At 40.9% G+C, this 26,552-nt stretch overlaps 5 protein-coding genes across 8 annotated transcripts; all 5 read right to left on the reverse strand.

The window, feature by feature from the left end:
• On the reverse strand, window positions 1-6,467 carry LOC119545770. The gene is made up of 4 exons (XM_037851617.1): window positions 6,280-6,467; window positions 1,389-1,659; window positions 1,176-1,329; window positions 1-455 (listed from the first exon to the last, which is right to left on the reverse strand). The coding sequence occupies exons 2-4, from the start codon at window positions 1,629-1,631 to the stop codon at window positions 355-357; spliced, it is 498 nt and encodes a 165-aa protein (XP_037707545.1). The 5' UTR covers window positions 1,632-1,659; window positions 6,280-6,467; the 3' UTR covers window positions 1-354.
• A 1,159-nt stretch (window positions 6,468-7,626) lies between these two features.
• On the reverse strand, window positions 7,627-8,867 carry LOC119553349 (putative SERF-like protein). The gene is made up of 3 exons (XM_037863691.1): window positions 8,698-8,867; window positions 8,256-8,361; window positions 7,627-8,191 (listed from the first exon to the last, which is right to left on the reverse strand). The coding sequence occupies exons 1-3, from the start codon at window positions 8,702-8,704 to the stop codon at window positions 8,122-8,124; spliced, it is 183 nt and encodes a 60-aa protein (XP_037719619.1). The 5' UTR covers window positions 8,705-8,867; the 3' UTR covers window positions 7,627-8,121.
• A 312-nt stretch (window positions 8,868-9,179) lies between these two features.
• Window positions 9,180-9,771, reverse strand: LOC119562979. Its single transcript, XM_037876157.1, has 2 exons — window positions 9,502-9,771; window positions 9,180-9,448 (listed from the first exon to the last, which is right to left on the reverse strand). The coding sequence occupies exons 1-2, from the start codon at window positions 9,721-9,723 to the stop codon at window positions 9,293-9,295; spliced, it is 378 nt and encodes a 125-aa protein (XP_037732085.1). The 5' UTR covers window positions 9,724-9,771; the 3' UTR covers window positions 9,180-9,292.
• A 310-nt stretch (window positions 9,772-10,081) lies between these two features.
• On the reverse strand, window positions 10,082-18,911 carry LOC119562790 (mucin-5AC). Of its 4 annotated transcripts, XM_037875970.1 has the most exons (6): window positions 18,459-18,911; window positions 15,508-15,667; window positions 12,004-12,268; window positions 11,809-11,930; window positions 10,786-11,752; window positions 10,082-10,707 (listed from the first exon to the last, which is right to left on the reverse strand). In XM_037875970.1, the coding sequence occupies exons 2-6, from the start codon at window positions 15,592-15,594 to the stop codon at window positions 10,286-10,288; spliced, it is 1,863 nt and encodes a 620-aa protein (XP_037731898.1). In that variant the 5' UTR covers window positions 15,595-15,667; window positions 18,459-18,911; the 3' UTR covers window positions 10,082-10,285. The 4 variants fall into 4 exon arrangements, with proteins under 4 accessions (XP_037731898.1, XP_037731896.1, XP_037731897.1 ...); XM_037875968.1 differs by having other exon boundaries at window positions 10,082-11,752; window positions 15,508-15,660; XM_037875969.1 differs by having other exon boundaries at window positions 10,082-11,749.
• Window positions 18,912-20,301: 1,390 nt separating this feature from the next.
• Window positions 20,302-21,821, reverse strand: LOC119561029. The gene is made up of 3 exons (XM_037874857.1): window positions 21,296-21,821; window positions 21,107-21,237; window positions 20,302-20,628 (listed from the first exon to the last, which is right to left on the reverse strand). The coding sequence occupies exons 1-3, from the start codon at window positions 21,661-21,663 to the stop codon at window positions 20,441-20,443; spliced, it is 687 nt and encodes a 228-aa protein (XP_037730785.1). The 5' UTR covers window positions 21,664-21,821; the 3' UTR covers window positions 20,302-20,440.
• Window positions 21,822-26,552: the final 4,731 nt, after the last annotated feature.

Raw genomic sequence — 26,552 nt, forward strand, 5'->3', positions numbered from 1 at the left:
AACGGTTGATAAATAAACAGTTTGTTTTTATTTTCCACGTGTTAATCTTTTTCGGTTCTTGATCTCCTCATTCACAATTACAAGTATTACGTACAAATTACAACAGAAATTCACAAAATATCTGGATTAAAGTTTTATTTAAATGTTAAATACATAATTCCATTGCACTTACTGCCGCGGGCCGCGTAAATTCGATGTGAGCGAAGGGCTGGCTCGCCTCGACTAAATTACAATTATTAGTTAGACATAATTACTAAAAACGAACATAAGAAGCTAGGATGAAGATGTGTGGGTGTGAGAGTCTGCTTCTAGAATGCAAATTCTGATGAAGTTTCATAGTGATCCTGGACATCCTTAACGGCGGTACGGCTGTTTGTTGTAGCGGCCGCGCTCGCTCTCCTCTGATAAGTTGGCGTATTCACTATAAACCACGCACCAGCAGTAGATCATAATTGCTGAAAAATATTCAAAAAATTTTATTATATTAGGTATAGCTTTAAAATTTAAATCTAATCAAATCTAAATTCTTGTATCAGTGTCAAAATAATATGTTAAATTATAATTTTCAAATTGATCCCTACTTTTCTTTCTGTGTAAAGAGCGGAGAGAAAGAGAGAAAGAGGCTTAGCTAGACTTACATGTTTAGGGATCAGTGCTCAAAAGTGTGCTATGATTTCTTATTTTACAATCATGTAATTTACTTGCGATGTCAATCGTTTTCTGCACTAACTTTTAAGATCATTTCTGGCATAGTTTGCAACTAGATTTATTTATTCTTAAATGAACATTTCGTTCTAAAAGCTGTAAAGGAAATCTTTCTATTAGAGTTCAGTTGTTATGCATTTTAAATTATTTGTTGTCTTTTTTATGACAATAGTCGCTTAGTTTATGGGTCACCATCTCATTAAATTAAAGTATAATTACAAAAAGTTGGCAGCTGTACAAATGGCCACTTCGCGCCTCATTTGCGTGCACCACCCACACGGCAATCCCCTCTGAAAACTCCCATCCCGGGGCGCCGACACTGCTGCTTTCAGCGCACGGGCAATCATCGCATGATAAATGGGTCTATAAATTAAAAACGGCTCGCAATAACCGCCATCCGGTGCTAAAAACCGCACATGGAAAAATCGCTTACCCCCCCATTTCCACGTCCCATGGAAAAGTGCACTTACCGGAGAAAATTAGGCCGAAGATCAGCCAGAGGACTCCCGTCAGCACATAGCCATCGATGAAGAAAACGACGCCCGTGTAGATGACGGAGATCAGCAGACCGATGGCAATCATAATGCCGAGGACCACCCAGGGAACCATTAGGTAGTGGTTCCGCTGCGAAAGGCCATTATAAATTATTGTCTAACCTTAAATGTTTTTAAACCACGACTCACCTTTAGAGCACCCGCAATCATAAGTAGTGATATTAAAATCGTCATACACAAATTAATAACGAGGATTATCTTAACGATATCATTGGGGATAAAATCAAAGATTATCGTTTTAAAGTGGACTCGTGTCGTAAAGATCACCACGATGGTAATGATCGACAGGATAATGGCCAGGATACCCGATATTACAGAGCCATTCCGGGTCGATTGACACAGGCAGCAGGAGTTTAATAGGGGTTTCGGCATTTTGGCAGGGATATATTGAGGTCACCAACTGGAAATAAAGTAAAAATAGAACGATGATTTTAAAATATTTGTAAAAATTGTTAACCACTGTTGCTATCCGGTTTGTTTAAAAAATATTTTTTTTACGTTTTTTCTTTAAAAAATTAAATTTTTAAACATTTATGTTTTTAAAACTTAATAATCACGATTTCTGAGGCAGTGAGTAGGCGATTTCCTGCGTTTTTCCGTTGTGATAGTGTTAATCACAACCCCAACGATTTTTTTAAATCATTTAAGCCCCCATGTTCCCTTTGTTTTTTTTTTCCTAATGGAATAAGAAATATGTATGGAATTTAAATTTGCCCACATTGACTGCCATGGCTATTGCAAAAGTAAAGACAATGAAACCAAACATTAAGATCCAAAAGATTGACCAGTTGTGACGTCAAGCAGACGAACGAAAATGTTTATAGAAGAAATCCGCTTTAAAAATAGAAGGAACGAAGAAAACAATGGACAGAAAACGTGAAATACTCACGCGAACGTAAGAATTATATTTAGCAATGCTTTAAAATCGAATGAGTAATAAATCGTACTTTATCTGCAGGGATGTGAGCTGGAAATGGCAGAAGGTGGCCGGTTTGGGAAAGTTGAAATCATCCGCGCATGCGCATGCGCACACGATCGGCGGATCTTGCAAACTATCTATGGGTTGCACCCATCCAAATAGCGAAATAGCGCCACCGGGCATTGTCATTAAATTAATCAATCGCTTAACGTGCTTGGGTCCCGGCTGCGGATTGATGTGGCGCATGTCGGCACTTGCAAATGCCGCTGCAGCTGGTTTGCATCCACGAGATATATCTCATGTGTACATGTGGCTCGCGGCGGTCTTGATGAGATAATCACACGCCAAAATGTCTTGTCTTACATGGAATCGCTTTGAGTCATTACCAGTAAGAAAGGCCAGACTAAGCGGACTGCCTGGGAAATGCCTTTTGGCACACAGCTAAAGTTCAGCCAGCAGATACAAAGATACAAATACTATTTGTATGTAAAAACCATTTCCGCTGAGCTTCACACCTCACGGAAAAAGATGCGAAGAATCTGGCCAACAGAAGTGCTATACAAATTGCTCAATTATCGGGACAGGGGCGTCGGGGAAGGAGAGCGTGCCAAAGATCACATCACATTCTGTTCTTCTTTGTAATTTAAAAACTTTGTATAGTTTCGTCACAAGCTGGCGGGGCTGATAGCCGGACATATGGCGCATTAACATATTTCACGCGTTTCGCACGGGTTTTACTCATGCGATCCCACGTTTGCGTCTGTTTATAAACGCTACTTCAATTGGCCACAGACCCCAGACCCCAGAAGAAGCATTTGTCTGGTTTCTATAACTTGGCAATCTTGGGTTACTTTCGGTAGCTATGGTATAGATATCTTTTGACCTGGTTAGGTTAACAAAGTAGAGACACTCGAGATCTCTACAAAAATTAGGGTCAGAGAAGACTTCGTAATATCAGGGGAATTGCCGAATGGAATTCGATATAGCAGCGACCTACCCACTCATACGCCTAATGGCGTTAATATTCGCATGAACTCATCTAATGCTGACGTTGACTTCCGCTCGGCTCACACATATAGGAATTACTAAACGGGTGTGATCCATAGCTCTCGGAGTCAAGTTCAAGTCAAGGCGTGGGCGACTCTTTCCGAGGAATTTGTGCCTCCACTTGACGTAGGCTTGGAGACTGGGAAAGTGCTAGAGACTTGACAAGTGCAACTGGACGAAGTTGTCATTGCACTCTGTGGGTTGATGGAGTTTCTTTGGTGAGATGGAGATGGCGTGGGTGTAAGAGAGTGTCGGATGCTGCCGAATGTGAAAGGTAAACCCTGCCAACCAACAAATAAAGAAGAACTGGCAAAGCACTTTCCAAAACCTGCAGTTTTGGGGTAAGGTAATTCGTGGAATACATAAATATTTTGTGTTCATTTAAAAAAGAAAGGGGTTCCAGAAAGAATAAAACCGGAAAAGGGAATACTGACTAGCAATGATACGAAGAGATACATATTAAAAAAATGATTTAGCGGCAAGAATAAAAATGTAACTGGTATGTTATAAGAGTTCTCTTGCCAGGGAACAAGTTATAAAAGCCACATTCAATATTATTTACATATATTAAATTCATTGGATACTTTGAACTACAATAATATTAAAATTTCCATAACACAAATAAACATGTATCATAAGCCATTAATAAATTGCTGACCCATTTGCCTAGGCCAGCGAAGTGAAAATATTGTCCATATAAATCATGTCAATTGCTATTGGCTATATGCTCATGGAAAATTGGTTTAATCCGGCCAGCAATTGTAATTTTCGTGTGCAATGAGCACGTGTCCAGCTATTGTATCTGACAACTATGATATTGTTTTGGGGCCTCAGGCGGAGCCAAAGCCAATTATTCTCGGCTTTGGCTGTTGTGGACTTTATCGCTACTTTTGTTGAACTTTGGTGACCCTGCTACCCGCTGAACCCCGCAAAAAGCTTAAACCACTCAACAATTAGTTTGCGCTTCAACGCGTAATTAAGTTTGACATTTTTCTGCGCTACTTTTTGCGCCAGGCACAAAAGATATCGAAAAGACAAAGGCATTCTATAGTATCTGCGATGTGGCTGGAAATTGCTCAATCCACAATCTTCGACAGAAAGTGGGAGCCCGCTTGAGTGGCCGAGTCAGGTTTTTTGTTTGAAGCCCATTTTATAAACCGGTAGAAATCGTTCTACCAAATTTGACAAGTCCAAAGCACGGGGCATTTTTGGTTTTTTCATTTTATTTATTTATCCAATTTCTGGTATTCCAGCTCCCACTTGACTTTTGTCTTTGATTTTTTGTCAAATTGCCTTTTTACTCGACTGCTTTCAATCACTCGACTTGCCATATAAATCAATTAAAACCGTTGCAGCTGCAAACTCAATTGCAGCCTTTGAAGTTTTCATTTACCGATCGAGATTGTGTAATTACTTGTGTCAGCGGCGTCTTTTTATAAGCAAGATACAAATGTGCGCATCCACAAGATACTTTTTGATTCAGCCTCACATTCTGTCAACATTTTCATTCTTCAATTTTCAATGTCAGAGGGCGGCGACATTGACAGCGTTCAAAAACTTAATTCTCGAGGATCTTGAGCGAAAGTTAAGTCATAAAGAGATAGCCCATCAAAATGATTCATTTGTAAGGCGGGCAAATAGAAAACGAAAAACACGAAACACTTATTAATAGCTCGCAAGGTCGCGAGCATTTCAGCGGGGAGATCTAGAAATCTAGAAAATCAACAAAGCAGTGGAACTTTTGGAACCGCTCTCACAATCTTCTCCGAGCAGTGGCATCTGGGGTCAACAAGTGGGATACTACCTTCTGGTTCTCAGCACCTGTTGGCCAAGATTTCGGCGCCACTGGTGCCATTTCATTTGGCGTTGGTGTGCAAACGCCTTCGTTTATTCTGTCAGAATTAGAATTTATTTTCGCTTGCCATGTTTTTTGTTTTTGGTTGTCTCCCATATGCTCTGTCGTTATCTTTCGCCTTGTAAATTGAGTAACCTTCACATTGTTCAATTTTCAATGGTTGCGCGTCACTGAACTTTGCCAAATGGGGAGATTTTGAAGCGGGATCGTCTTATAGAACCCGTTCATTTCCCATACTAATTACTTCCCCAGAGGAGTGGCCACTTGAAATTCATCACTCGACTCTTTCATTTGGCTTCGAATGTGATTTTTATGGTTCGCAACTGAGGGGAATAGCCAAAATGTGGCCCAATTGAAACGTATGCCAGGCACACACATGTATATTACGTATACGCCCCCGCTCACCTGACTCTCCCCCGATTCCGATGGCCCACTTATCCCTAACCCCGCCTGTTAACCTGTTCAACTTGGGATCTCCCAAAAGGCAGAAGAAGGCTTGCAGGTTGTCGCAATTGCGATCGCAGACTTTCAATGTCAGCTGGCAGTTCTGACATCACCCAGTGCATCGCCTATATAGTCGCCTCTATATAGACTGATTTTGTTTTCATTTTGCCATATTTTCTGAGCCAATTGGGTCAGCGATCACAAATGCAAACAAACAGTTGCATTATTGTTTTTTAATTTTCTCTATATGCTGCCTGTTTTTTCTTTCAACTTTACCCCAGCATTGGCGGGAGCTCAGAAAAGTATCAGTCTGGGGTTCGGCGATCATTTGAATATTGAAATTGCTATTGCTGGACAGCCAGCAGCGACAGCTAAATGAAATTGAATATATTTTGTATAAATAAGCACACACAGTCGACAAACCGCAAGGCAGACGAGCAAGCGCGCCTCAAGTCGGGGAACTGGCTATACATTATAGATAGGTCTCTGTATCTGGCTACTGGGGCTACCTACTCCTCCTCCTCATCCCCTTGAGAAACACTTCTCTGCCCGATCACACATATATGCATATCCACCTCCGGGGGCCAGCTGCTCGCCTGTTATTTCAATTTCGAGGCGATCGTTTATCACTCGATTTGCATGCGACGGCGATCAATTGATCTCCCCATCGTTTTGCATTTATTTCTTTCCGCCCAATCGGCTGCCAACTGCCGCTGATAATGTCAGTCTCTTGGCACCCAGTCAAAATCACTTACACTTTCTACTTTTCTACTTTTTGATTTGCTGTCGAACTGCAATGGGCAGTCGGGCGAAATCAATTTGATTCGCACACGCAATTAATTAGTATGTGATATTTGCAAGTGCGTGCGTTTCAAAGGCGATTCGGGTACGACTTGCGCGCGATTTCGATGTGACTGCGGCGGGTTTCACGAAGCGACTGAAAACGCGGGCTGCTGCCGCCAACTAGAGAGCCCCGACGCGATCGCGATTTTGCTCTCATCTGCGAGCGTTTGTTGACTTTTCCGCTCGTTCTTGGCTAGTCGCTCGAAAAAGTTCTCAAACTTAGAGCTAAGATAGCTTTTGCGTGGCTGGCGAGAAGTTTTCTCCGACAGCAGAAACCAGTTAGCAGATTGTCTGGCTGTTCTGTTCCGGCATGAAGTTATCAAACACTTGGTCAAACAATGGTGGGGCGATCGGCAACAGTGCTTTGCACTAGCCAAGCCAAACAAATCAGTAGACGTTCTCATTACTTGGGCAACGACATCCGCGTTTCCCGGGTTGGAGGAGCTCGAGATGCTGGCCTCAGATACCTCGGCACGCCATGGCCCCATCTGCCTTTTTTGGGAATGGATCGGCTACTGCACTGTGGCAAATGTCATTCGATGAGAGGTCTTCTTTTGAGGTCGAACTTAGTTCGAAATAATTAGGGTTGTTTTGTTACATTCTATAAACTAAAATCGCCTTACAAATCTATAGTACCAAAGGTTAAATTTCCCATTTTATTATAAATTAAAAAAATGTCCTTGACATATGTAGCAGAATACCCTATTTAGCTTTCCTGAATAGGATGACTTAATTTGTTTATAATAAAAAAAAAACGTAACATCAGTGAAATTTAATCGTTGGTTATGCCAACCTTACAACCAAGTTACTCTATCAAAAGCACAGCCTGTTTTCCTCCGTGCATCGGCCGGCCGTTAGTGGCCAAGTTTTTGGCCAACTCTTCTGTAAAAGGTAAACGCTAGCATTCGACTTATTGGCATCTAGGCGAGAGTTTTGTGGGCCAGTCCGTGGCGTGCAGCTACTTTCATATTTATCAAATCAGGTAACCCTTCTTCTCCCTTCCCTCCGCCACTCCTATCTGTCTCCCATTGTATGCAAATTTCCTCAGCAAAGCCTAGTTAATGGCTTTCCAGTGACCTATTAACAAACCAGGAGTTACGATTTAAGGTATATATTTAACGTTATTAAACTATACCTATGGGGATTGCTCTGGGCTTAGGCAAACAACAATCTTTATATCTCTCTCTTCGGCGCCCATCTTGCTCATCATTACTATAAAGGGGGTTCGTTAGTTTCTGTTAATAAAGGCACCAATCGACTCTCATTGCGCGCCATAATCTATATATATATTTTCTTTAAACACAATAATACATAATCGAGTCTTTCTGGCGGCTGCATATTATGTTTTATTTGAAAATTTATATATATACATTACAGTAAATAATTTAGTCAGGTAGGTGGAGAAATAAGAAATGATAGTACTTAATTAACGTACAGCAGCACTGCAAGTGAAAGAGAACAAAGACCGGAACTGAATCGAATCGAAGTCCTTGGGTGGCACCACCTATTGCTATTGCTATGTCGCGTGCTGTACAGCCCGGTAATATCTATGCGTAGTTGTAGAGCGTTGAAATTTATACAATTCTTGTTTCTTGTGTATGTTGTTATGTTGCTTCATGTACAATTTAACCACGTGGTCGACTATCCTAGGTCCTGGGGCGAATCTGGGTCTTGGCTGACGAACGACTGACTATATGCCTAACCTGTCTGGCTTTGCATCCGGAGTCCGGATCTCTGCAAGGCCAGTGGGTCAACTATTTGCTTGTGCCGGCGGCAGCGGCATCCTCCTTCTTTTTCTGCTTCTCGCGCATCAACTCGGCGTCCCTGGGGATTGGATGATACATGATATGGGTGCTCCATATGGTACATAGATATAGCTATTGCCTACCTGGCCTTCCGCTGCTCCACGGTGAGGTTATCGGTTCGCTTTCCCTTGGTGGAATCCGCCTGTTTCTTCTGGTTCTTCTGGCGGGCCAGGTCGCGTTGGTTGCCGCCTAGAATGTAAATCACATATTAATTAGTTAATACGTGTCACCCGGTTAGAGACGCGTGCTAGGCGTGATCTACATAATCTAATGATCAAGAGAGGTTAGAGGCGCTCACATGTCCTACGGTCGCCCCATCGATTTTGCCTGCTCTACGGTCTCAGAACCCAGGAATTACCCATGGGAGATATCACCCAGCTACTCCGTAATATTTCCCAGTTCCAGAGGTGGGTTCCCAGAGGCAGTTTAACCATTTTGCTGGTCATTTATTTGAATAGATACCGTTCCACTTATTTAATGCCTAGCGAACCATCAACAAAATGGCTCCATGATGCCCCTACTTACGTGTCATTTTGAAGGGTCTCCCTAGGTTCTGGGCTGAAAAAATCTAAAATTTAATTTTAATTTTGTTTACAGACTTGTCAATTTTATTCGCTCAGCGTTGTGAGTTTTTAGTTTGAAATAGTAATGGTTCTTTTCGGACAGTTGATTTGTTTTTATTGAGCGATAAGCGATGTGTCAAAAATAGAGATGTGGAAAATATATCAAATATGATATATCGATATTTGTTGAACAATTTTTCTATTTTGGCGCCCTCTGGCGATCCAGTTAGGTTTTAGTCTTAAGTACAATTTTCAAATTTTGGAGAATTATTTTATTTGGTTTCGAACCGTGGCTTGTGTCCTGGAAATACCCGTCGGTGAACTTAGAGTGACCGGAATATTTCCCGGGCTTTCGCTATTTAAAAATTATCAAATTATGGTATGTTCAACATTTATCGATGGGGCCCCAACGTACCGTATCCCCAAATTGTTCAATAAAAAACATTCACGGAATTTTAAATTTATTACAAAACAATTTTGGTAAGGAGTATTACGATAAACTAGTGCCGCCGAAACAGATAGGTTCCAATAACCTATCAAATAAACTCTTATTTGTTTTACATAAAGCTTTCCACGGAGTTAGTTCTGCTAGCGGGGGCAGCATATCGCCGTTCGAGATCTTCAAAAATAGCTCTGCAAGTCATGACATCATACTCCCTTCGTATAGCCCAAATTTCCAAGGTGCTCAAAAGTACAAATTTTGCATGGGGGCTCTGGATTGGGAACAAAATAGGTAAAGACACCAATATACAAATGTTCTTTTTACCTCCTTCGGATAATCTCGGGACCAAAGTCCTATAGCAGCCAGATATGTCTTAATCAGCATTCGCCACATCCAGAACAGATGCGAGTCCCCCAGTTTGGGTATTGGGGGTACGATCACTTGATTTATTGAATCCGGTTTAACATCGCTAGAGTCCCCCATAATGGAATACTTAACTGACCAAAATAAATTTTGAAAAAACCGAAAAATTGATCCAAAAACCATAAAGACGGACTTCAAAATTTTGACTCCTAAAATTTTGATGTAAACATCATGGACATAATTATGCCTACTTTAATTTAAATTTCATAACTTATTTCTACGGTGAATAGATAAAAAAGTGTTATTTCAGATAGATCTTTTTTAGATAGGTTCTTGATGATAAAGATTATTGTAATCTTTATGGCCTAATCTGTGAATATTATTTTCTTTAGCATTAATACTTTATATGATTAGTATAGCCTCTAGCTAGGCTCTTACAAAGTAGCCACCACTTTTATAAATCTGTTACCAAAGGGTCCCATCTGTTTTAATATTGGAAAAATAACAATAGTTGGTCCCAAGTTGCAAGAAAACACATAACTCACAAAGATACTTGTATAGTTTAATAATTAATCTGCGGATATACAATAACATTAACACTTAAATGCGTGGTAGATGCTTCTCTCCGGGCTTCTCAGCGGAGGCTAATACTAGGGCTAGGAGCAGATGCAGATGCGGATGCGGATAATGGATGCGTCTAATGGGCGATGGGACGGACGCGATCAGGAGTGGATGTGGCATGGGACTACCTGCGCAGACAGGGCTCGCAGGTGCCCGGCAGGACGAACGAGGGATGGCACTCCGGGCACTTGGGGTTCTCGCCGAACCACTTGGCCCGCTGCTCGGGGATCTTCAGCTGGAACGAGTTGTACAGGTCCCCGCTGCTGGAAGCAGAGCTTCCAGCTCCCGCCATCGCCGCTCCTCCTCCTCCATAGCCCGTCCGCCCGATGGTTTCCAGCGGGAAGGCGTACTCCGGGATGAGCAGCTGCTTGCGCAAATGACTGATATCCGTGGAGCTGGCCACCACATCGGAGCGTCGCTGTGCCTGTTCCGGCTGCAGTTTCTCCTCCTCCTTGGCCTTGATGGATCTCGAGATGGCCAGCCGGTGGCTGGTGCTCGACTGCTGGATGGGTGAGGTAACCTGCACCGGCTTCTTCTGGTGGCTTCCTATATCATTTAACCGGGTGTTGAATACATCCTGTTTGCTGGTGACTGCGTAGTCCCCGCTGGTCTCGGGATACTCACGGCCATCTACGCCAATTGGTGGATCCAGTTTGGGCGGTTCCAGGCCATTCGAGGGCACCTTCCATTCGTAATAGATGGGTGGTCCTTGAGTAGTGGCTATGTCGTGGGGCACAAAGTCCACAAAGGGAGGCAGCAAATCATTAAAAGGCATCTGTGCCGCAGGCGCTGGTGGTGCTGCAGTGCTGGTGGGCGTGGCCAGGCGGAAACTCTGGGCAGGAGCTGGAGTACGATCACTGCGTGGAGGAACTCCCACCGTGCTCACCGTAGTGGGCAAAGTGGCAAAGGAGAAGGGCACTCCAGCCACGGTGGTTGGTCGGGTCAATGGCCTGGGAGTTGTGGTGGTGCTGACATCCGATCGACTGGGAACCGGACTGAAAGGAGCTGCCGTGGATGTGCGCAGTGTGGAGGAGATTACTCCGCTTACTGGAGACTGTGGCTCCTCCAGATTGTAGATGGGGTAAACGAAAGGTGGTTCGTAGATCTTCGAGGGCGGCTTGATGAACTTTGTCAACTTAGTGCTGCCGGACTGCTTTCGGAGTGGAGACTCTGCCGAGTTGAAGTCCGAGGAGGTGTTGTACCGAGTGCTGTGACTGGTGCCCAAGTCATCCGTCTCCTGCTCCAAAGTCTGGAAAAGGGGTCTTCGATTGTGCAGGGCTTCTGTGCGCCTGGTGGTCACCGGGGGTCTTCGAGTGGTCGTCGTCGTGGTGGTGGTTGTAGTTGTTCCCCGGGTGGTGGTGGTTGGTCGGGTGGTGGTAGTCGCTCGAGTGGTTGTGGTGGTGGTAGTGGTTATCCTGGGCTTGGTCGTCGGACCTGGCAGCTCGATTTGCGGCTCATAAGCTGGAGGCAGGATCGTTCGGCTGGGTGGTGGAATGCGCCAACGCGTCTGCGATATCTGGGTATCCAATTTTCCAGAACCAACTCCTTTGAAGGATTCGTCGCGTATCTGATTTTGGTTGGAAGTCAGCTGCTGCAGGAAAAGATAATATTTTTGATCTAAATTTTGTTCTTCAAATATATAATCACCTTGTATTGGCTTCTAAAGGACTCTCCGGAGTAGTCAGGTGCATAGGGACGATCCAGAAGATCGGGTCTAGGAGTACGCAAGCTGTTCTCCTCATCATTCACGAAGGGCTTGTCCCGCTGACCTGTAGAAAAGTTTTTTTCTTATAACCCCATTTCTTTTTAATATAAGGTTTTTATAGAGATTAGAATACAAACCAATTAGCAGATTGGCGGCATAGTTGCTCTCCGCCTTGGAACAGTTGACCATGTACCAGTGGTCGCAGATGAGCATCCGCTGCTGGAAGAGTGTGGTGTTTGGGCAGGTGTAGCTGAATTGCCGACCCAGGCCATCGCACATGTGGTACACCTGGCAGCCCGTCTCCACATCCGCATAATATCCGGCAGGACGTCCGGCGCAAGAGAAAGATGTCTTCTGCATCAGCGGCGAGGCAGGATTCGTTGACTGGATGGCATTTTGAGCCTGCAGGGAAAGGGTGAATATTAATAATAGGAAAATCTGTAGTTAATATATTGTTAATTATTCTGAAATTATAGTTAAAGGCTGTGGTTTATGCCCTCGAAAACCATATTAGCCTGTGTTAAAAATGCTATCGATATTTTCACTGAAATGGTATACCATTATATCATTACCATATATTACACTAAGAATTCCATTAGTAATTAAATTCTAAATATTTATCATTCTATTCAGTACCTTTTTATATAGTACATAGATATGTAGTCTCACTATTGCCTACAATTATCATTAACTTTAATTCTCCCTGTCCAGTTGCGACTTGCATAAGGTACTAGCGAAGGGAGATTCATGACTTCATAGATCGGAATGCTGGGAAAATATTTTTCACGGACTTGGGCGGAAGCTTCTGCACATGTTCGCACATACTCCGTGTAGATCCAGTGGCAGATTTCGATAAGTCATTGGGCTATAATTTGCCACTGTCGACGTGAAATTTTTTCATTATAATTAAACCCTGCATGGAGAAACAACAATTTCCACAAAAAAACCGACTAAAAATAAAGTTGACATTTCACACAGCAGCACAGGTCGACTGATGCAAGAAGCCGTGGCACCATGTGCCAAGTTATGACATCGCGTCAATTCATCACTTCTGGGCCCAAGTCAGGGCAGCATCCAAAAACCAAATCCAACTCCCAACTCCAAGCCCGAAGCCCAAAACGTAGAGCTTACGACTTGCCACAATCACATTCACACACGCTGGGCACGAGTACTCGCTGATATCGATCTCTGTGTCATTTGTTGAGCTACTCCAAAAGTCGGGGGTCTGAGAAAGCCCCTGCAAAGGTGGCCAATTACAGATTATGCTCGGAAGACTCCTTATCTCCCAGGTGTATCTCCCGCATGCGGGTTCCTTTCACTCTAACGGAGTAAGCAATCTCTTGTTGCAATGTCTAATTACGCGGTATATGGGTTAGGAACATCTTTAACCAGATATATACATTTTGGTATTTTGAAAATTGGTTATATAAGATTAATGATGCATTGCAATACAAATCTGATTTTTTCCTTCCGAGCACTCTTATCCCATTGCCATATATTCGAAACTTTTTCGGATAAAGATGTATGTACAGAATGACAGTATTGACATGCTTCTTAATAGTTGTTGGATGATTTTTTATAGTTTCCAGAAGGATTGTTATATTAGGAACACATATACAAATAATTTTTTTTAAGACTTCGAAATACTTTATAAGAAATCAAATAAAATAATAAATGAATCAGTTGATTTTAAAATGACTGCTTGTAAGGTAACACAATACTCTGATTAGAAGCTTGTTAAACTAAATGGAGATTTCCCTTATGTGGATCGCCTAAAGACACAAATTACGAGAGTTACGAGGAGGCGAATCTGGAGTGCTATTATTCCTAATACGACAGGGAATGGAAATCACTTAGGGAAGTACGATTGTGCAATCACACAAGACACACATCCAAGGTTTCCCAGCCGAGTTTTCAATTTCACGATGCCGTTTGTGTGTTTCTATTTCGGGTAATTTGCCATAATTTGAAACGCTCTTCAATTTCATTTCAGGCATCTTTACGGGCCACACTAAACACACATTCTGCGCCCAGTTGCCCACTCGTCCGTTACATAACAGTCTCAGCTCCGACTTCATCCTCGAGTCGGGCTTCGTTTTAATTTCTTGTATGCAAATAGCGAAAACAATCAACACACTATTCTCCCTGGTGTGTGTTCCATTTCTGCAAAAGTGTCAGACGAGTCGGAAAAAAAGGTCACTTGGTCAGCGGAGTCTTTTGTTTTTATTATATATCTATCTCGTACCCCAAGACCTTTGCTTGGCTGAAGCTGAAGTTGAAGCTGAATCATGTGTGCCGGCCTGTGTGTGAATTGTGGGTTGTGGATGTGGATGCACTCGTACACACATAGAATAAATTAAAAATGAAACAAAGCGTAAAGAGCGCCAAATTACAACATTTTCCGCCGTTGCTCAAAAAGTGTCTTGGGAAGCCATTCGGTGGCAAAGACGACCAAAATGTCGGTGAGGCAGGGGCAGGTCTCCACAGGGTTTCCTAAGGCAGAATAAAACCCTCAAAACACTAAAATAAAATTCAATTCTGAATAATTTTATTACTCTCCTGATTCACAGTGTCAGAAATGGCAAATTAAACAAACTAATTGACAGTTTTTTACGGCATTTTGATTTATTCGTTCCCTGCAAGCAATACTCCATGATTTACTGCTCAGGCATATAAACTTTTTACTTCTTGAGGTGTGCAATTAATTTAGCATCAAGTTTTACATTCAATTTTACACACTTTTGTTTAGATTTAACAACCTATTAAAAACAAAAGTCATTTAATTTAAAAAACAATCAAAATAGTGAATAATTATCATCTGTGATTAATTCTAAATCGAGCTTTTAATTGTCGAGGCGCTTCCTAGGTATCTAGATAATATTTGCTTTTGAATTTATGATTATGAGTTCTTGTTTAAAGAAAGGAATGCGAAATCAACTTGAACTCAGATAAAATGTGTCTTTTAAATTAAAACAGAAAACTTGTTTGCTTGACTTTGCTTTATAATTTGCTTTTTATTAAGTTAGGTAATACTTATTACTAAATATCAGATTAATCAGATAAAATTATTTCGTGAAATCAAAATTGACTTATGAATTTATTCTGAAATAGTTATTAAATGCTGATAATAAGATTTGACTTTTGCGACTTTCCATGTCAAGCTTATATTATGAACTCTGTCTCTAGGTACTTTCTATGCAATCCTATGTTTACTTACTACTTATGAATAGCAATTACTGACCACAGATCCAGGGGTCACGTTTTCAATACTGATAAACACCCTTCTAACGGATTACCATTTCTGGAGATGCTTTCATTGTTGTGGGTCGGGTGAAAATTATATTGTATATAAAATTTATCTTAATACGTTCCTGAATACCCACTTAGTGAGGGCTTCATTAGCATTGATCGTACAAGTGCTTACAATATTTTAGCAATTAATTATTTGCAATCTTCGGAAGGAAGATAATAAGCACCTTTGCCGCACAACAAATACGGCGTTTAAATATTTATACAATTCCGCAATTTGCATTTCAATGCTCTCTCACGTGCACAATCATCTTTGGAATCTGGAATCCGCTGGCATATCTTTCGGATTCCCCGATCGAGCCCCTTAGGCTAAGGGTATATGTCAGACTTACCTCACTGGCCAAAAATAAAGCTGAGCAGAACAAAGCCAGGGTCAAAAGTCGCGAATGCGTTGGGATAATTTGCGTTTGCGCCAACATTTCGCCGATTGTTCTCTCTCTCGGGATCCGTCCGGGGGGAATTGGGGGTGTTATACCGCTGGAGAGCTTAAAACTGAAAGTTATTAATTCGATATTGAATGGACTCTGAGCACAATTGATGGGAAAGTGCAGGCAGGGCCTATAAGTTGGCGCTAATTGCCTTATACAATAGCTCGCATCTTAACAGCCATTCCTTTCCATCATCCACCCGTAGCATAATAATATGTCTTTTGTTGCCAATCTTTGCGTAACCGAGACTCTGTTTACTTAAGTAATAACTTTCCCAAAAATATCTCCTCAATGGTGATCATGGGCGATAACAATATAAGTAGCCACTGGGCTTTTTTGTCACTGCCCAGTGGAAAGACTAATTTTCTTCGCTTTCAAGCTGTTTGTTCGATTCACAGCTTTCGTAATGAATTGTAATTTAAAAAACATTAACTTCTGTCGTTGGTGCCGCTTTATTGGCTGACAGAATTCGCCACGCTCTGCCCCTGCCTCTGCTAATTCTTCTGCCTCTGCCTCGACCTCCACCTACAATTGAATTCTGCGACCTTGCCACTTGCCACTCCACTCCTCGCGAAAATAACCAGTCACACCGATAAAACTGTCAATCGCAGTTGCAAACAAAGCTCCAAAATGGAGAATTGCACTTTATGACCGTTTATAGTAACCAAATTGAGCGAAATTGACTTGTCCAGCGAAGGCTCTAAGCAATATGATATCCACTGGGGTCAAGAGCATCTTTGTGGGTCTTATGTTGGGTTTCCAAAATGCCAAATGTGGCGAAAAAGTTATCTGTCTAGAACTAATTTGTCAAGTTCCATTAGGTGTCACTACAAGACTCGCCTTGCCGTATTGGCAGCTCCAATGTCTCTTCAGAATTTGATTTAATGTTGCTGATATTTGCTAACAGCTTAAACACTCTTTTGACACAAACAAAAAAATCAGATAACATCAGAGAGATACTGTCAAAAATTGGCAGATTGCTGTCAATTCTTTTGGATGAACTTAAATTTTACAAAAATAAGCAACTATTTTAAACCTTTTAATTTATAATTTTTATTTTTAAAGATATGAAAATGAATATTTTTGTAAATCAGACTTATATAAATTAACAAATTTATATCAACATATTTGGAAACGATTGTTTCAATTTTTCCCCCTTTTATGAAAATAATACCTACAGTGGTCGGCATATGTATTTTGACAAAATAAAAGTTAAGTATACTCATAACTTGAATTTACTTCTTGTAAACTATAGGCATCAATGGAAAGGTAATTTCAATGCCGTTTGAATGATACAATACATTTCTTTACCCATTCAGTACTTATTGAAAAGGACAAATTTGTGTAAATCAACTTTTAAATTTTTTTTAAAAACTTTTTTCTTCGTCTTGAAAACTTAAATTTTTTGATGCAAAAAGTTTCTTCAAACAAAAACAATAGTAACTGCAAAAAGAATTTTTCAAAAATAATTTTTCTTATATTTTTTATGAATTTTTGAAAATGCTTAAAAACAGGCATTTGAGCCATATTTTTCTCTTTTTCATACAAATTTTTTCCGACATTGTCACCTTCAAAAAATCATAAAAAATATAAGGAAAATGATTTTTGAAAAATTCTTTTTGCAGTTACTATTATTTTTGTTTGAAGAAACTTTTTGCATCAAAAAGTTTAAGTTTTCAAGTCGAGGAAAAAAGTTTGAAAAAAAAATTTAAAAGTTGATTTACACAAATTTGTCCTTTTCAATAAGTACTGAATGGGTAAAGAAATGTATTGTATCATTCAAACGGCATTGAAATTACCTTTCCATTGATGCCTATAGTTTACAAGAAGTAAATTCAAGTTATGAGTATACTTAACTTTTATTTTGTCAAAATACATATGCCGACCAGTGTATATTCATTGAAGATAAAGTTTTTAAATTGATTAGCAATAATATATGTTAATATCGAAAGAAACCATTATATCCCAGCAATTTGAATGCACTTTAATTTCCCAAAGAATAACACTTTTTGAATGGGCAACAAATTCCACGTTTAAAAAAAAAATTAAATGAACAACTAACAATAAAAACATTATTTCCATAAATATATTCACTCCACCATTTTAGCTACCATTTAAGTGCACTTTTGCAATTAACTTTGCAATTTAAATGTTTTTTAAAGGCATAAGAGCCAATCGTCGTCGTTTAATTTATTAGGTTAGCAGGTCCGCTGAACATCATTTCGTAGAGCTCCGAAAGTTCAGTTGCCCAATAAAATCTCATACTTTTCAGCTAACGAGATCATCTGTCTCAATGCTAACCGCAACATTTGTGGCAAGTTGTGGCCAGCAGCGATTTGAGCCAAGTGCGTGTGGCAAAAGCAAAAGCAGCAGCGGTAGGAAAAAAAATAAAAGACTGAACTGGCATCTAGTTTGGCGGTTTTTCCTTGTCTTGACCTTTTTGACAACGGAAAATATTTACCGCTTTATCCTCCTCGGGTTGAACTCGTGATGCTGGTTGCAGTTTTATTTCTTGCGTTTTTTCTTTTCGGTTTTCTAAGCTGCCTTGTGGCCAGCAAAAGGCGAAGCCTATTTGACATTTTTGCCAGCCATTTCCACTGAAAGAGCATTGCGAATCTAACCCGAAGATGCTCAACGGCAAATAATAGCAGGCAGATACAGCAACAATTATGCCAATTAGCTGGCATTACAGGTTGATTACGGCAGGGCCCGGCTAGGCCGAAGTTATTTTGCCCAGCCATAGTTGGCATTTTTTCTAATTGTTTTCGATTCGACCCCCCGACGGGATGGGATGCAGAGGAAGTTATTAAGATGCAAGCAAAAGATGTTCGATGGCAACCGATTTGCGGGCTCACCTTCGCCCGCGTCGCTTGGCGGAGTATCTTCAAATTGTACAAACTAATTGCCGCCGTAGGTGGTGTGCTAAAATATATTCCATATGGTCGCGGACCTCTCTTGACACATCCACTATCCAATAATGCGAGGTGATTCAGTGCGATGTGATCTTTGCAAAGATCAAATGTCAGAGACAAGCTGGAAATGCAGTTGCAATCGCAGTGGCTCTAAACAAAGTCAAGAGCACTCGCTCATCAAAGCCGCACCAAATTGGTTCGCATAAATTATCTGGCATACGATGTACTATAGTCATGCCATCAACACAATCTAGCACATTTATTTTTCACAGTCCTTTGGACGGAGCACGCCTACTGGTCCCGAACTCTATATTTTGTATCTGAGGGTTTTGAATTCGCCCGGATCGGAAAACAAACACAACCGCTTCGTTCGAAGTCGCGTTTTCAACTGAAGACTCCGAGTGCACCCAGCTCGGTTTAAGATACACATTAGGCCGCCCGCTACAGGCCAGGTCTGCTCATCTGGAGAAGAGCCAAGCCGAGCTTCGTCATCGGACTGCTTTGCACAGTGGGCGAAATCGACGCCCACGTGCGCCCTAGAAAATTCTGTTAATTTGTAAAGAAATCTATGCAAATAGGTACTTTCGAATGCGGTCAAATGAGGTAAGTTCTGAGAAGTTTGTAATTTGCAGTGGTTTTAGGTCTGAATCGTCACCATAAAGTCATGAATTTGTGGCACGGTAAATTCTATTGTTGGACTACATCATAAAATCCAAACATTATTAAGTTTTTCGAACCATATTTATGTTATTCTATAATCTTCTTTAATTATTTCATTACCAAACATATCAGGCATATTGTTCCATATATAGGTATCGTTCAAATTAAAAGTATTTAGGTTTGTATATATATGAAAAAATATAGTATTAAAATAAGATATCATTTTGGTATTACCAAAAAATCATTAAATACAAATATCTTATAGATTTCTTAGAAATATTATGGTAAAATGTATAATTTATATTATCATACATTATTATACATTATTATATATTATATTTTATACCTAGTTCCAAACCACTGTGCCAAATCTTCTCGGACAGTTAACGATGTTCAGTCGGGTTTTTTGAAGCCCAGGCCAGCAAAGCGTTAACATTGCAGCTTCATTTTCATTTTCAGCTAGATTCTCAGTTTCAATTTACCGTTAACAGCTTCGTTTTCATTTCCATTTTCATTTTCATTGCACGTTATTAGCATTTGCAATGCCACCGTTTAGGGAAACCCTTCACCCACTGGTGTTTATTTGTCTAATTTATTGGAACGTTTAGGTTACTTTGGTGGTGGTATACTGAAGGTATACTGAATGGTATACCGATGGCACTAATGGTACTGGCACTTTGGCAGATGGGTATGCCGATGCAGACAGAAGAAGTGGGCTAAATAGAGCAATCGAGCGGGGCCAAAAGATCTGAGCCAGATTGGGCGGCATATTGCGAAAGCATTTTCCCCATCTCAGATTCGCTTGGTCTTTTGGCGGCATCATTGTCAGATTTCTGGCGGCTGGGTTTTGTAAGCGAAGATTTCCATTTTCCATTTTCATCTTCGTTTTCGATTCAAGTCGTTTATTTACTCCTCAAAGCCCTTTTGTCGTGGTGCAGCCAAAAAGCCAAAAAGACGAGAACCGCCAACAGTTTGGTGCACTCAGGTTTTCATCGTAGTCGTGTGTTGCCTCATTGAGTTGCCGGGTCTCATATTCGCTGGGCGTTGGGTTTCCCTAGCTTTTCCCCTTCCCCACTCATTTTACCATTTTCGTGACGGACCTGGCAGGAAGTTAAAGTCGAATGTGTCGATAGTCAATCGCTGGTTTATTATTGTCGTATTTTGTTTGCTGCTGTCAAAAATAAAGAAAATAACACATATATAACGCTGCGCGTACATTGTAACCTGGAATTTAGTTGGTTATCTCCTGGCTAACTGGGGACAGCCTAGGTGGAAGGGGCACTCGGCCCCTCCTGGATCCCCGGCTTCTGCTCCTGGTTATTCATGGCCAGCGAGTGCTGCTGGAAGTCGGTCAGGATGCGGCTCTCGGGGATGTCCGTCTCCACGCGGCTGCCCACAATGTCTATCTCGCTTTCCTTCTTATCGAAGAATATGTCAATAATAATACGCACGCCTGGGGGAGCAAATTCATTTTGGTAGTAGGCAATCAATAAAAAAATGTGAATAAATGAAATTAAGTTAAAATAGCTCTCTAAAACTGGACTTAATAAAGGAATTCATGAGGGCTTTTTATGTAAAAGTTAAAAAACAACTTAACTTTTTCTATAAAATTTGCGTTGCTTTACTTCTTTTTTTATTAAACGAATACAAAATTTAAAAAAATAACTAATATTAAAATTTTTATAATTTTTTCGTTCTAAACATTGTTATAGAGCCATTGGTAATCTCTTTTCTTAACTGTTATGTAGCTCCAAGTTCACTAACTCGAAGTCTTTATAAGTGTAACTAGTTTTATTGGAAATAGTGACTATAAATGCTCTTAAAATGTTCTTAATGATGGATAGTTGGTCGAGTGTTGCAAGTTTGACTGTTGTTAATGTGGTGCAATAATAATAATAATAATAGTTAATAACATTTTTTAGTTTACCCACCTTGACCAGTGCGTCGAATGGTTGTTTTGCTTTGGTAGGACTTTTCTACAGCATTGCTGTCGGACTGATTGTCATCGTTATGCGAGGTGAAGTACGAGGTCTGACCGGTGGTCACTCGAATGGTTCCTTGACTGTTGCCAACACAACTGATTAGTAACAAAAAGGATGTCTTAAGGACTGAACCCTCACCCTTCATTGGCGGCTGCTTTCTCCTTGACCTCCGATAGCGACATGTTGCAGCTGTTGCCGCCCTCTGTCTCCGATCCCACCTCCTCCTCCGACTTCGAGATGGAGCCAAAGTACATAGACTTGGCCTGCTCCAGTTCCTGGTTCTTCTGGGTGGCGAAATTGTACAGGTTGATCATGTCACGCACCCGGATGGGGGTCTCCTTTCGCTTGCGCGCCCCTGTCTGCGGCACCGGTGTCTGTAACTGGGATGGCGATTGGGATGGGGACTGGGATGGGGATTGGGACTGCACCTCTGGATCCCGCTCGATCTCCGGACCCGGATTTGAGTTATAAGTCAGGCTGCTGCATTCCTCCTCAACTGTGTTCATGGCGATGGCGCTTGGTGTAGTCTATTTCTCTCCCTAAACAAAGGTGATCACTGAAAAGGCCTCGAAAGTTTCTAGTAGAATTCAAGACTTCCGATTTTTGATGCTCGAAAATTCTATTAACCTTTTGTGTCTGTGGGAAAGTAATAACTAACTCGAAATTCGTTTCTGACAATGTCAACTGAAATCGAATATGACCTTTACATCAAAGAGATCTTTGGATCGTGTGTGTGTAGATAAGTATAGTAAACACTTCATGTGGGTCCCCCTGCCAGCGATTCGTTAGCAATTACGGTAACGAAATGTAAATGTAATTCATCTCCGAGCTGCCGAAGACGAATAGATGGAGGGCGACCTTCAGTGCGGCAATCGAAAAACAAATTCGATCGATCGGATAGCATGATTGATCCCACAGAGGGGGCAGTGTTTGAGGAAGGTTTGGTGATTAGTGAAATTTGAGACACACGCTGAATGCCAATGGAATTGTCTTAGAGCGGATTTAATGCAAGTTATTTACTCACATTTTCCCCATTTTGCTTCGTTGTTGTTACAATGTATGTGTGTGCGCTATTAATATTTTGAAATTTGGAATTTGAAATCTGAAATTGGATGAGCAATGACTTGCCGTTGCCACAGAAGCAGCATCATCGTACCAGCATCATCATTCGGTAGCTTCCAAGCTGCCAGCTGGAGGTCCATTTGACACTCCATCCCAACGAAAAGCGGATCCGATTTTAAGGTCAATCTTATGGCCAGCGACACTTGAAGATTGGCTCGACCACAGCTTAAGATTCGCAATCAGCGCTGATGGTTCGGGCAAGGTTTACTAAGCTCTGTCTAAGATTGGAAATAATGGAAGGCAATTGAACACCATTTTCTTTGCTGACAAAACGAAAACCAATAAGTCTTTTAAGAGTATTTATGTTAAACTAATTGAATATTATGATTTATTTTTTGGGATTAGATTTAGATGATTTCCAAAAGGGTTTAATACATCTAGTGCTCTTTAAAAAGATGCAGTTCGAGGTTGATATCCACATTTCTTAATCCAACGGTATCCGATTACAGATCAAATTCAAAATATAATCCCATTTACATGAGACGCAACGTTCACAATTCAAGTACTATTCTTTTTTCCAACGAACTAAATTGGGAAACAAATCACCGTCAAACATTCTTTTGTTCCCAAGAAAATAATTCCTACACATTGACACTCATTTTAATAACAACCAAAGTTTCATAACAAAGAGGTTGGCCAAACATTGTGACTAATGTCGACATGATGAGGTGATAATGCAAAGTAGAACTGCCGAAATTAATTTGTACCTCGATGTGGGAGTTCTGGGTCTCGTGATCGACATTCTATGACTTTTAATTCTTACATATCACGAACTTGGAATTCGGTTCTGTTCTGCCCTGATCTGCTCGTTTGTGCTTTGGCAATTAGCCGCGATGTCAAAGGGGATCATCAGGGGCTCCAGTCATGGCAAAAAGAACAGTGAGGTGTGGGACCCACAGCAGAATTCACACAACAAAAGTACGTATGTACATAGGTGTGCCATCATCTCTGGCTGTGATTCCGTTGAAGGTCGAATGGGGCTACGGCCACAGATACATTTGAATCTGCCATTTATGCTCAGTGAATCTTTCTCGCTCTCTCATTTGCTTAAAATCCCCCTGCTTGCCGCCCACTCGCGGAGACTACACATGTTTAATTGCCAAATTGGTGCAATTCCACATAATTCATGCCGATAGTTGGAGTCGCCGCCACTCAGGCAGTTCTCCGCTGGCAGAGCTGTTTATTTGGCAAGGTCCCCTGCGTTTTGGTTCCAGTGAAGAGCTTTACGGCTTAGTAAATAAAGGCAATACCCCGTCTCCCGGGGGGAGATTCACACGTTTATTAAGAGGTTTCGTCTTGTCGGCTTGAGTCGTGCTGCGCATTGAAATCGAAAGTGGAGCGGCTAAGCTGGCATAATTGATAACGAACAAGTCATATGGAAATTATTGCGTATACGCACGGGGCACCAAAGAGTGCTAAGAGGAAAGGTAAACCTCTTTGCCACCGCTGACTAAAGAAGCAGCTCGAATGATAGCCCCATCCGGTGGTCGCTGGCAATTTCAGCTGCTAGTTGCTACAAATTTGTCAAACCAACAATGCAGCAAGGTCAAGTCAGTCCGCTCAGTCCGCTGAGCGATGATGATCACGTTCGCGTCCGGCGTGCGGTCAGCTCTGCCATATCATTGACCTTAAGTGACGAACATGAAGAGCAATGAATAAGCCAAGATTATCACCTTTGGCAGCATTTTATTGCACTTACACAGGCAGGCCGCCAAAAACGGATTTGAAGTTCAATTGCAGGCATCTCTGGTGCTCCAGCTTCCTCTCGACTCTCCAATTCGATCTTCATCTTCATTTCGATCTGCCATGGACCTACCAAGACGCCCATGGCACAATGTACAACACGACTATTAAAGGTCAAGCTCCAAAGCCAGCAGTGAAAACGGCAACACAAAGATGGGACCAAAATAAGAAGAAACAAAACCAAAAATGTATAAAAAATCGTTAAGTAAATCAAAGTAAACAAACGGCGCACTTTGTTAATTGTTGAATTTATTTCTATTTCAGTTCGAGTTTCTCTTTCTGCTGTTGGCTGCAATCTATTTGAGAATGATCTCAAAGATGCGTCAATCGAAAGACTCAAGACACGAACTGGCCGCAAAACAATAAAGTGACCATAACGACTGGAGTTAACAAGCATTATATTTGAACAGTCATAAGCCAGGGAATGCTATTGGGAGGCCACTTTGACACTTTGGCCACCACTTCAAAATTTCCCAAACGGAGCATGATCATCGACAATTTGTTGGCCAACTGCCGTTCACTTGCTGCCTCGACTTCTGTCAGGGGTTGTTCTGAAATGCCAAAAAGGTAGCATATACCTCTATTGTTTTTCCATTGAGGCAAGGTATTGATGGGTGACCTTCGCTTGGCAATGGAGGAGGAGCTGCTCCTAGCCCCAGGTTGCCCCGAGGGGCATTCGGCGAACCCAAGTCAAGTGCTCCAGCAGCCTCTTCAACAATGAAGCCATCAGGTCGACCAATATCTTGAATGTGAATTTGGTTCAACGGTTCAGTTGTATCGCACATAGGAACTGTTGTGAGTGATTAATTGGTTTGGCTCTCGAGGCTTAAAACACAAACACTGGATATGTGGATATGTTTGGTCTTGGGATAATGCGAATGAGTATGGCTGCAGAATAATTCATTTAATATCGAGCTTAAACAACGAAGCCCACAGCGGATTGCTTACTATTCAAGTCGAGTTTGGGGCGCTCCCGCTTCGCCGAACGATTATACCTTTGTACTCCAACTCCGTGTTAGTCTTCAGATCTGCGCCCCAGCATCTGATGAATGCTTTCCATTATCCATATGGCTATAGCCAGGAAAATATGATTGTTAGGTGTCAATCAAAACTTTTGTGTGTCGCGTGTGTGTGCCACGTTGTCGTCGTAAATTAAAGGCAGTAAAGTCTCCAATTAAGTCTGGAGATGGTAATGGCTTGCGGTTGAATTGCAATTGCTCCATGGAAAATGGTGATTTACTATTGTTGCACCTTGGAAAACCAAGTGATTACAGATTGGGATGACGCCAGTCGCCTGTTTACAACACGATTTATGTTGTAGGAGGTCCTATAATACGTTACTTCACACCAATTGTGTTTCGTTGAATAGCTTTTACCAAGTGAAAATATAAGTTGACCGTTGGAAAAGGGATTTCTAACAGATAGAGTTTAAAAAGTACTTCATTTTGACTCAAGAAACATGCTAAACATTATCTCATTTCATGTTTTTCTTAAGCAAACATATTATTTACATTTATAGGACACTTGTCAGCAATAAAGTTTTCTCTATACCTGAAACAATGTATACTCTTTTTCCACTGATCACTTTTAACTGGTTTTCACAGTATATTTTTGGGATTTTTCTTTACAAGCCCTATTTGTGGCATACTCTTAGGCAAAAATATAATATAGAGGTTGGTTATTATGTATCAAGTATTTCCTTCTCCAATTAAGCCCATCCGCTTAAAAACAAAGGTTTTAAAATGAAAAGACATTTAGGACCTTCGATTATTTTCTAGATTTATTTCGCTCTGATTGTTTTGGATAGGCGCATCTTACATGCACACGGGTTTCTTTTATAAATTTATAATTGAAATTGTATTAAATGTTTCGTCAATTAGCTGACAGATTATCTACATTTTAAATTTATTGTTTCTTTTTTCGGATACATAATCAATTGTTTTATTTTAAGCGGTAATTTTGATAGCTTAATTTTTGCTGGTTACCAATGGTCGGTTATCATCATACAAGTAGTACAGACTACCTACAGTATTGCCTGCCGAATTGCAAAGTATGTATACCACCGAAGTGTACATTTATGGTATTTGTTTAATTTATAAGTAAAGGTTTTTATGCGGGCGACTAGAAATTTCAAGAAAACTTTAAACATACAGTACAATATATGTGTTTACGGATATATCCGCTTACGGATTAATTTAATTACTTGCTAAACGATAGGAATCATGAAAATTACTTTATCTTGCATTAATCGTTACGTCTAAGGTTCAATTAAATATGGATACAAGCATCTGTTATTCACTTAAATGCTACTTAAGCACTCTTAAACGCAACTATTTAGGCTTTTTTATCCTCACTCTGTTCGCGAGTGTAACTGAAATGTAACTAAAGTTTGGCGCAACAAACCGAAGCCAATTGGATGGATCGTATTATGCTAAAACGATAAGTATAAGTTAGAGAAATCTTTGGTTGTAACTACAACTGAAATTGAATGATCGATGCTTAGGATCGAACCGGGATTTGCTCCTAACTT

The sequence above is a fragment of the Drosophila subpulchrella genome, chromosome 3R (genome assembly GCF_014743375.2).
Source record: "Drosophila subpulchrella strain 33 F10 #4 breed RU33 chromosome 3R, RU_Dsub_v1.1 Primary Assembly, whole genome shotgun sequence".
Lineage (NCBI taxonomy): Eukaryota > Metazoa > Arthropoda > Insecta > Diptera > Drosophilidae > Drosophila > Drosophila subpulchrella.